Source organism: Sinohyriopsis cumingii, chromosome 1, assembly GCF_028554795.1.
Source record: "Sinohyriopsis cumingii isolate HCF-2022 chromosome 1, ASM2855479v2, whole genome shotgun sequence".
Taxonomy (NCBI): domain Eukaryota; kingdom Metazoa; phylum Mollusca; class Bivalvia; order Unionida; family Unionidae; genus Sinohyriopsis; species Sinohyriopsis cumingii.
The window spans coordinates 72247880-72260383 of NC_142961.1; the positions used below are offsets into that span (position 1 = coordinate 72247880).

General features: G+C 29.8%; 1 protein-coding gene across 1 annotated transcript in view; it reads right to left on the reverse strand.

The window, feature by feature from the left end:
• The window catches only part of LOC149807106 (uncharacterized), a 166214-nt gene that overhangs the window by 79197 nt on the left and 74513 nt on the right, over positions 1–12504 (reverse strand). The window contains exons 16-17 of the mRNA XM_089962073.1: positions 8512–8738; positions 3916–4083 (exon numbers count right to left, since the gene is read on the reverse strand). Of these exons, the coding sequence (XP_089818199.1) occupies positions 3916–4083; positions 8512–8738 (395 nt within the window). The remainder of the gene's footprint in view (positions 1–3915; positions 4084–8511; positions 8739–12504) is intronic.

Consider the following 12504-nt stretch of genomic DNA (forward strand, 5'->3'; position numbering starts at 1 on the left):
TATAAGAATTAGTCTTGAATTATATGTATGATATAAGAATCAATCTTGAATTATATGTATGACGTAAGAATCAATCTTGAATTATATGTATGATATAAGAATCAATCTTGAATTATATGTATAATGTAAGAATTAGTCTTGAATTATATGTATGATATAAGAATCAGTCTTGAATTATATGTATGATATAAGAATTAGTCTTGAATTATATGTATGATATAAGAATCAATCTTGAATTATATGTATGACGTAAGAATCAATCTTGAATTATATGTATGATATAAGAATCAATCTTGAATTATATGTATAATGTAAGAATTAGTCTTGAATTATATGTATGATATAAGAATCAGTCTTGAATTATATGTATGATGTAAAAATAAGTCTTGAATATAATGTATGATGTAAGAATCAACCTTGAATTATATGTATGATGTAAGAATCAATCTTGAATTATATGTATGATATAAGAATCAATCTTGAATTATATGTATGATGTAAGAATCAATCTTGAATTATATAAATAAGAATCAGTCTTGAATTATATGTATGATGTAAAAATAAGTCTTGAATATAATGTATGATGTAAGAATCAACCTTGAATTATATGTATGATGTAAGAATTAGTCTTGAATTATATGTATGATATAAGAAACAATCTTGAATTATATGTATAATGTAAGAATTAGTCTTGAATTATATGTATGATATAAGAATCAATCTTGAATTATATGTATAATGTAAGAATTAGTCTTGAATTATATGTATGATATAAGAATCAACCTTGAATTATATGTATGATGTAAGAATTAGTCTTGAATTATATGTATGATATAAGAAACAATCTTGAATTATATGTATGATATAAGAATCAATCTTTAATTATATGTATAATGTAAGAATTAGTTTTGAATTATATAAATAAGAATCAGTCTTGAATTATATGTATGATATAAGAATCAATCTTGAATTATATGTATGATGTAAGAATTAGTTTTGAATTATATAAATAAGAATCAATCTTGAATTATATGTATGATGTAAGAATCAATCTTGAATTATATGTATGATATAAGAATCAATCTTGAATTATATGTATAATGTAAGAATTAGTCTTGAATTATATGTATGATATAAGAATTAGTCTTGAATTATATGTATGATATAAGAATCAATCTTGAATTATATGTATGACGTAAGAATCAATCTTGAATTATATGTATGATATAAGAATCAATCTTGAATTATATGTATGATGTAAGAATTAGTTTTGAATTATATAAATAAGAATCAATCTTGAATTATATGTATGATGTAAGAATCAATCTTGAATTATATGTATGATATAAGAATCAATCTTGAATTATATGTATAATGTAAGAATTAGTCTTGAATTATATGTATGATATAAGAATCAGTCTTGAATTATATGTATGATATAAGAATTAGTCTTGAATTATATGTATGATATAAGAATCAATCCTGAATTATATGTATGATGTAAGAATCAATCTTGAATTATATGTATGATATAAGAATCAATCTTGAATTATATGTATGATATAAGAATCAATCTTGAATTATATGTATAATGTAAGAATCAGTCTTGAATTATATGTATGATATAAGAATCAGTCTTGAATTATATGTATGATATAAGAATTAGTCTTGAATTATATGTATGATATAAGAATTAGTCTTGAATTATACGTATGATATAAGAATCAATCTTGAATTATATGTATGATGTAAGAATCAATCTTGAATTATATGTATGACGTAAGAATCAATCTTGAATTATATGTATGATATAAGAATTAGTCTTGAATTATATGTATGATATAAGAATCAGTCTTGAATTATATGTATGATGTAAGAATCAATCTTGAATTATATGTATGATGTAAGAATTAGTCTTGAATTATATGTATGATATAAGAATCAGTCTTGAATTATATGTATGATGTAAAAATAAGTCTTGAATATAATGTATGATGTAAGAATCAACCTTGAATTATATGTATGATGTAAGAATTAGTCTTGAATTATATGTATGATATAAGAATCAGTCTTGAATTATATGTATGATATAAGAATCAATCTTGAATTATATGTATGATGTAAGAATTAGTTTTGAATTATATGATAAAGGAAGAATTAGTCTTGAATTATATGTATGATGTAAGAATCAATCTTGAATTATATGTATGATATAAGAATCAATCTTGAATTATATGTATGATGTAAGAATTAGTTTTGAATTATATGATAAAGGAAGAATTAGTCTTGAATTATATGTATGATGTAAGAATCAATCTTGAATTATATGTATGATATAAGAATCAATCTAGAATTATATGTATGATGTAAGAATCAATCTTGAATTATATGTATGATGTAAGAATCAATCTAGAATTATATGTATGATGTAAGAATTAGTCTTGAATTATATGTATGATGTAAGAATCAATCTTGAATTATATGTATGATGTAAAAATAAGTCTTGAATATAATGTATGATGTAAGAATCAACCTTGAATTATATGTATGATGTAAGAATTAGTCTTGAATTATATGTATGATATAAGAATCAGTCTTGAATTATATGTATGATATAAGAATCAATCTTGAATTATATGTATGATGTAAAAATAAGTCTTGAATATAATGTATGATGTAAGAATCAACCTTGAATTATATGTATGATGTAAGAATTAGTTTTGAATTATATGTATGATATAAGAATCAATCTTGAATTATATATATGATGTAAGAATCAATCTTGAATTATATGTATGATATAAGAAACAATCTTGAATTATATGTATAATGTAAGAATCAGTCTTGAATTATATGTATGATGTAAGAATCAATCTTGAATTATATGTATGATGTAAGAATCAATCTTGAATTATATATATGATGTAAGAATCAATCTTGAATTATATGTATGATATAAGAAACAATCTTGAATTATATGTATGATGTAAGAATCAATCTTGAATTATATGTATAATGTAAGAATCAGTCTTGAATTGTATAAATAAGAATCAGTCTTGAAACAAATTAGATCAATATAAATCAAGAAGGGGGTGGAGTCAATAAAGGGGTGGGGAGGTATTTGAAGTTACTGACTGAAAACAACCAGCAAACGTAAGGTCCACTCTATATATATAGATGGAACATAACTATGACTCTGAGAACAGCAATCAATTATATCCACCAATTTGAAATTTTTCTGCTCTCTCCCCTCAGGTTTGTTAGCCTCTGTGTTGAACCTAGTTTAATACAGGGATGGTTGGGGGAGTTTAGTTTAATACAGGGATGGTTTGGGCAGTCTAGTTTAATACAGGGATGGTTGGGGCAGTCTAGTTTAATACAGAGATGGCGGGGGCAGTTTAGTTTAATACAGGGATGGTTGGGGTAGTCTAGTTTAATACAGGGATGGTTGGGGCAGTCTAGTTTAATACAGGGATGGTTGGGGCAGTCTAGTTTAATACAGAGATGGTTGGGGCAGCTTAGTTTAATACAGGGATGGTTGGGGTAGTCTAGTTTAATACAGGGATGGTTGGGACAGTCTAGTTTAATACAGGGATGGTTGGGGCAGTCTAGTTTAATACAGGGATGGTTGGGGCAGTCTAGTTTAATACAGGGATGGTTGGGGCAGTCTAGTTTAATACAGGGATGGTTGGGGCAGTTTAGTTGAGATCTGGTTGGTTGGTTTTAATGGCATATCAGGACGACTATGACTATTCAGTGTTGAGTCAACAGAAGTAAAATGTCTTGCCTGGGACTCAGCACAGCTGCTGACATGTTGATATGTGTAGGATTCAAACCTGTAATCTTTGGGTTGTGAATCTACCACCCTATCATTATAGTTAATATGCCAATTTTAGATTAAATAAATCCACTCACCTTGAACTGTGCAGCTTTCTCCTGCACTTTGGCAAGTTCCTGTATGTACCATCTAGCTAGAGGAAGAGAGAGGTGGGTGGAATTTAACACCACCAGGATTAACTGGATTAGAGATGACACTTCCATCCTAAGCTGCTTTTCAAGTTCCACTTCAGGTGGAAGGATACACTGAAATATGGAAATGACCTGAATCAACCTTGAAAATAACTGGAAAAATCTTTCAGGAAAAGTTTTAATTCATATTTCTTGAGTTAGAGTATGTGAACTGTTAATATTAAGTGTTTAACTGGGAAATGAGCATGCTCTTTTCTGTAAATAAGTAACACTTATTATATGCTCATTTTTTTATCCGTTAACTTTGCATTGTCAGAATGGTTTAATATTTTACGATACTGAACTCGTGTGCAACTTCATATTGCACTCATAAAGGAACTACTTTATATTGTAAACAAACAATGGATGCAGACGCTAACACTTCTGATTTGTAAACAAATCATGTACACTTGCATAGTAGGCGCTTTATGTTTTGGTTGATTAAATTTGTTTCTGAATGAAGTAAAGCAGATGTTTCATGGATTGCCACATACCAGCTGCTTTGGCACATTCCGCATTAACTTTTTGGATACAATGTTTCAGATTTAGGCTAGCTATACAGTAGATGCCAGAAAGGGTCCTTACAAAAAACATGCAAGTGACAAGGCATAAACTGTCTTCTTTAGCTGGTAATAAGAATGGCAAAAAAAAATACTTACAGTATTACATCCTGAATTTCCTCAAAATGTACTTTCTTAGTTCTGCAAATCTGAATTACATGAGCCATGTCATAGGTTCTCAATCTTGATTACACATTTTGAAATTGTACTGTAATTTCAAATATAAGTGCAACTACATCCTCCTTGCTGAACTCAAATTGAAATAAGCATTAAATTCCATAGCATCTTTTTGATAATTGTAATTGAAAGACTTCATATTTTTCCCACATTATGATTTCAAACATTCAATGACAGAAACAGGAACACATTTGCAAATGTCAACACGCTTCTCCCTTGCTTCTTCAATCCGATGTATTTCATGTGGAATTGTCACATATAAATCCAGTCCATAATCACTAAATTTTGTAGAATCAAAAAAAATACCAAAAATCTATTCATTTCAGATCAAATGGAAAAGTTGTTGCAATGTGCATTCATTTACAATATGACTTCAAATTTCAATTTTAAATAGACATGCCATTTTCTTTCAAAAGTTATGTCTAGCACGTGACTAACTTGAAATTTATATGGGCAGAGTTATGTGCACAGTAATAATGTTGTTGTTGTGTAATGATGAATCTGCGCTTGTGTATTTAATTTGGAATATGGCATACATTCAGTTACTTTGTTTCTTGAAGCGTATTTTGTTAATATAATTAAGCATTAGGTAGAATAAGAAAATGAGCATATAATAAAAAGGTTACTGCATTTGCATGGGAAAATATGAACTCGTTTTGTTGGATGGATATATTGCACTTCAAGGTCGTGCAGTATTCCATCCCAAAAACTCATTCATATTTTCCCATACAAATGCAGTAACCTATAATTATTGTGCGCAGCTATCAGATACAAGGTCATATTATTAATATGCATGAATTTTATTGTAATCATACTCAACAACAATCTGGATGACATTAGCCTATTTACCCATTTTTATCAAAATCCAATAGAAAATATAGTCTTTGTGCAGTGGTAAAGGGAAATCAGCCAATCAGATGCAAAGTCACCTGATAAATATGCATACGTCTCAATCATAATAAAAATCATCCAACATCTTGACACTATTAACATTTACTAACTTTGATTAACAACTGGATCAGAAATAGTTGTTCATGTGGTAAGAAGCTCAGAAAATGAAATGCAAGATCACCTCACTAATATACATGGAGCTTTGTCATAATATAAAACATTACATATTTTGATAATATATACCAATTTAACAAGTTTTATAAACATATTAACAGAAACAGAATCACTAATGTTTCGACAAGCTCAACCAAACTTATTCAAAGATACTCCGTTATTATTCAAAGTTCTTGAACACAACTTTACTCACCCAAGAGCTTGATGAATTAAACCTATTTACCAACTTTAAGTTTGATTAAATTGAGAACAGCCAAACACATGCAAGGTCACTTCATTACAAAATATGCCTGGATCCTGAATATTACTGAACTCATGTGAACTCTTGGCCATATATGCCTACATTTAAAGTTTGATCAAAATCAGATACAAAATATGGCTTCCAAGGTAGTAATATGTTCAGCCAAACAGAATGCTTACAAGCTCAGTGAATCAGATTCAAGATAACTTCATTAATAATCATATATAATCCTCATTATTGAACTTGTCCAAGATCTTGATGATATAGGTAAATACTCCAAGCTTGATTAAAATCAGATTAGAACAGATTAGCAAGTTTACCCAATCAGATGCAAGATAACCTCACTACTAAGCAAGAATCTCAATCATTATTGAATGTGTCCATTATCTTAATGGTGTAAGCATATATTCCTTGTGTGATCAAAATCGGACCAGGACTACAAATTCCAGACTGATAATAAACACAGCTAATCAGATGCAAGATCATCTCATTAATATAAATAGATCTTACTCATATTTTTACTTGTTCAAGACGTTATTGATATAAACCTAAATTCTAAGTGTGATCAAAATCAGACCAGAAATAAAGACTACAGAGTGATAGCAAATGTTGATAGACAGATAATGGATAGATGACAGATGATGGACACATGGCCATAACATAATACCACTATGTCTAACAGTCAAATGAGTGAATAATTTTAACATTGAGGTTAACTTAGTCTGTGGAATTTGGCAGGAGACAAGTCTCATTTGTCCAATGAAACTCAAAGTTTACTTGAAACAGCATGCTCTTTCATGATGTAGTAAATCACCTCATTTCACCAGCTAATCAAATCATTTTTTCAAATTTTGGGAAAGCCTCATTCTGCCATTAAAAGAAAAACTAAGCTTATTACCAGACTCTCCTTTGGCAAACATCTCAGGTAACCATACAGTTGTCTGGTTGAACAAGACATCATTTACAATTAAAAAGGTATGTAACTCTAAAACCAAAGTTCCTCAAAGGGACAGATGCTTTGCTGAATGAAAAGAATTTGTTGGAACTGATAAAAAAATCTGCTTCTTCCTTTTTGTTACCTTTAAAACTGCTGAGCACTTAAGTCATCTCAGATTATCTTGAGAAACTCCATAAGAAAGTTGGTAACAAATATATTTTCTTTTATGTTTGACTTAACATGTTCTGAACATAATGTTTTCAATAATCTTTCTCAGGTACCTATAAATAACATCAATAGTATACCTGGGGTTAACAGTGCTTCATATTCTGGGTACCAGCTATTTAACAAAGTCCTTCTTAGACATGCACCCAGCAAAATAGAGTAAAACATCAAATAAAGCCTAAATACTTAAGCTCTAAAATAAATAAAACAAGACATCTGTGAAATAAAAAAAAAACTGAAGAAATAAAGATATGAAGAACTACAGATAATGGTCAAATAAAAGCTTAACAATTAAGTAATGAAGCTAAATACTTATTAATACAGGAAAATTGTGGGATAAAGTAAAAAGGTGCAGTTTGACATTTAACATAGCTAAAACAACTAAATCCATAAAAAAAATCACTCAATTCCCTCAAAACTTTAATATAGTGATAAAAACAGGAAGATCTGCATGCCATGCCAAAAAGTTCAAAAATTTCTTAGCAGGAACCACTAGTCACTATTCACAAAAACAGTAACACTGACTAGGTCGATTATGATGCCTATCATGGCTTGTTATGAATTTTTTCAGTAAGAAATATTACTGAAAAGTAAACATCTTAATGCTGACTGAATTAAATGTTAATATATCATATGACCTGTATCAAATTGGTCTCAGAATTCTTAAGTTTGTTGCACATTAAACTAACACATCAAAATAGGACACCAAACAGCTTTGTACTAAATTACCACATCATAAAAGGACACCAAACGGCTTTGTACTAAATTACCACATCATAAAAGGACACCAAATGGCTTTGAACTAAATTACCACATCATAAAAGGACACCAAACAGCTTTGTACTAAATTACCACATCATAAAAGGACACCAAACAGCTTTGTACTAAATTACCACATCATAAAAGGACACCAAACAGCTTTGTACTAAATTACCAAATCATAAAAGGACACCAAACAGCTTTGTACTAAATTACCACATCAAAAAAGGACACCAAGCGGCTTTGCACTAAATTACCACATCATAAAAGGACACCAAACAGCTTTGCACTAAATTACCACATCATAAAAGGACACCAAACAGCTTTGCACTAAATTACCACATCATAAAAGGACACCAAAACAGCTTTGCACTAAATTACATCCCAAAAGGACACCAAACAGATCTTCACTAAATTACCATCATAAAAAGACACCAAACTACTTAGCAATCATACTCAACTAATACACCAAAAAAGGACACCAAACAACATTGAAGTCACATACTTTTCACTATTTTAGTACTTGTACTAAGACTTACTGTGTCCACCTCAGCTGGTTGCGGACAGTATAGAGGTGGGGCTGGTAAGTAAAAATCCTGGGGTACAAGGGGTGGAAAGTTTGCAACAATTGCCTTGACCTTCTCAACAAGGCTGTCTAGTAACCATGGTGTCAGCTCCACTCCACACACCAGTCCTGTGGTCAGGATGTTCTCAAGAGTGTTGGTTAACTGGGTAAAATTTGTCTCCTCTGTGATGGGAATAAAATCTGCAGAGGAAAAATCAGTATTCCTATGAATGACACATCTTGATAATGTTAATAATCAAGACCAATATATATAATGAAATCCCTCAAAACCAAACCCCTAGTATACTAGAATCACCTCAAATTTTCCTTGCTCCCAAATTTTTCCATCTTTAATATATTCAGTTTTTTCAAGTAAACTGAAACCCCTCAACACCAAAATCCAAAACAAATTTTAATCCCAAATTTCAATTTTACACAAGGAATGTACAAAACCAATGAGGTTGGAAAACCTATATCATGGATAACTTTATAACTGAACAATTGCCCCATGTTATGTACAATGGAGATTGACAAATAGTGTTTACTTTGTTTCGATTACATACCCTTTATATAATCTTTATTATATAATGGCATAATCCAGAAAAAGTAAAAGCTATCTAATGACAAGCTTCTGTGGGTCTGTACACATTACTACAGACCCTCACACTATGTTACATATTTTCAACTATACTTTTAAAACAGTAGTGCACAAAAAAATAATACTGTTGGGTGAAATTATATGGTATAGTGTTTTGAAAGAAAACAGAGATTTTTGAAAAATAAATAATTAGCTTTGTAAATAATCAACTTGAGAGAAAACCATGGAAGAATAATACTAAAGCTGTAGCAAATCCCCAAAAGAAAATGACACATTCTCTGGTACATTTAACAATAAGTATATCAGTCTTACCTTTCTATTCACATATCCTTTGAAGTTTTCATGTTGAATTTCACAAACTATATATACACCACATGAATTTTTGAACAATGTCTGGCATAAGCCATTAAAATTTCAGGTTATTATATATATATATATATATATATATATATATATATATATATATATATATATATATATATATATATATATATATATATATATAATGCCTACCTGATTTTTGCCATGTTTGTTTACTTGGATTTGAGTTCAAGACTTGGGTCTTTCCCTAGGAAATTATTTTGTATCTCAGGTGAAATGAAATTAGTATACATAGGACTTGGTCAACAATTATACATTTTTGTTTTATGATCAGTTCTGTGGATACACATATAGTTGTGTTTAGATACAATTTGAACATAACTATTTATATAAATTATTCATTGGAATTACAAAGTGTTCATTGACTTTTTGGACTAAAGCACTACTTTGGGATTATTGAAAACTCATTCAAAGACATTTTGGATTATATTATTGTGATATATCAGGACATTCAAGATTGCTGAAATTCATTTGGAACATTCTATACATCTTGTACATGTAACAGGACATTTAGAATTAATTCACAATGTGGTGTCTTTTGAATTTTCACTACATATTTTGTATTACAGGCAAATAAATTATTTTGTTGAATTTTACTTAAAATTGTTTGTTTCACATCTTTTCTATGACATAGCTTAATATCATAGAGTAGTAACGATATATATAAATATATTTTTGAACTCAGAGGTCAGAGACACAAACCAAAGCTATTTTATAAAAGTTCAAATGGGCTGGCTGTTTGGTTACATATCAGAAAACAATGTAAAAATGAAAAATTACAGCTGATTCTTTAAGTTAATGTATTTGTATACAAAGTTTTTGAAACAAAGGCATAATTTATAAGTTTTTTGAGCCAGACAAGTATTGTCCCGTAGCAACAGTTCCATTGGACAAATACTTTCAAATATTAAAATTACAACTTGTAGATAGATGAGGGTTTTCCAAAACAACTTTGAACTTCAATCTTATAAAGCAATGATACAATTATTCATCAAATGTAATACTACACAGACACTGAAATTTTGACATTTTATAACATTTGTGAGGTTCTGTCAATGTAATAATGAAAACACAGACACTGAAATATTAACATTCTATGACATTTGTGAGGTTATGTCCATGTCATAATGAAAACACAGACACTGAAATATTAACATTCTATGACATTTGTGAGGTTATGTCCATGTCATAATGAAAACACAGACACTGAAATATTAACATTCTATGACATTTGTGAGGTTATGTCCATGTCATAATGAAAACACAGACACTGAAATATTAACATTCTATGACATTTGTGAGGTTATGTCCATGTCATAATGAAAACACAGACACTGAAATATTAACATTCTATGACATTTGTGAGGTTATGTCCATGTCATAATGAAAACACAGACACTGAAATATTAACATTCTATGACATTTGTGAGGTTATGTCCATGTCATAATGAAAACACAGACACTGAAATATTAACATTCTATGACATTTGTGAGGTTATGTCCATGTCATAATGAAAACACAGACACTGAAATATTAACATTCTATGACATTTGTGAGGTTATGTCCATGTCATAATGAAAACACAGACACTGAAATATTAACATTCTATGACATTTGTGAGGTTATGTCCATGTCATAATGAAAACACAGACACTGAAATATTAACATTCTATGACATTTGTGAGGTTATGTCCATGTCATAATGAAAACACAGACACTGAAATTTTGACCATTTATGACAATAATGAGGTCTTGTCAATATCTGATTGAAAATGATCAAAGCAATACAATATGGTGATAATAACAGAGGAGTTTCACAATTTCTGATAATCAAAGGTAGAACTGATTATCACATTATCTCACAGATCAAATGCAAGTCTCATGATGCATGCCTCATTTAAGTGTACTGAAGGCAATGGTGGACTATTATAACCCAATATTCTACTTAACTTTGTGTTTGGACATTACGAAGACATGGAAGAATATTATAACCCAAAAGTCTACTTAACTTTGTATCTGAACATTAGGAAGACAATGGTAAAATGTTATAACCCAACAGTCTACAAAACTTTGTGTTTGGACATTACGAAGACAATGGTAGAATATTATAACCCAACAGTCTACTTATCTTTGTGTTTGGTCATTATGAAGACAATGGTAGAATATCATAACCCAACAGTCTACTTAACTTTGTATCTGAACATTAGGAAGACAATGGTAGAATATTATAACCCAACAGTCTACAAAACTTTGTGTTTGGACATTACGAAGACAATGTAGAATATTTTAACCCAACAGTCTACTTATCTTTGTGTTTGAGCATTATGAAGACAATGGTAGAATATCATAACCCAACAGTCTAATTAACTTTGTGCTTGGTCATTATGAAGACAATGGTAGAATATCATAACCCAACAGTCTACTTAACTTTGTTTTTGGTCATTATGAAGACAATGGTAGAATATCATAACCCAACAGTCTACTAAACTTTGTGTTTGAGCATTATGAAGACAATGGTAGAATATCATAACCCAACAGTCTACTTAACTTTGTGCTTGGACATTATGAAGACAATGGTAGAATATTATAACCCAACAGTCTACTTAACTTTGTGCTTGGACATTATGAAGATGTAGAATATCATAACCCAACAGTCTACTTAACTTTGTGCTTGGACATTATGAAGACAATGGTAGAATATTATAACCCAACAGTCTACTTAACTTTGTGCTTGGACATTATGAAGACAATGGTAGAATATTATAACCCAACAGTCTACTTAACTTTGTGCTTGGACATTATGAAGACAATGGTAGAATATTATAACCCAACAGTCTACTTAACTTTGTGCTTGGACATTATGAAGACAATGGTAGAATATTATAACCCAACAGTCTACTTAACTTTGTGCTTGGACATTATGAAGACAATGGTAGAATATTATAACCCAACACTCCACTTAGCTTTGTGTTTGAATATTAATGGTC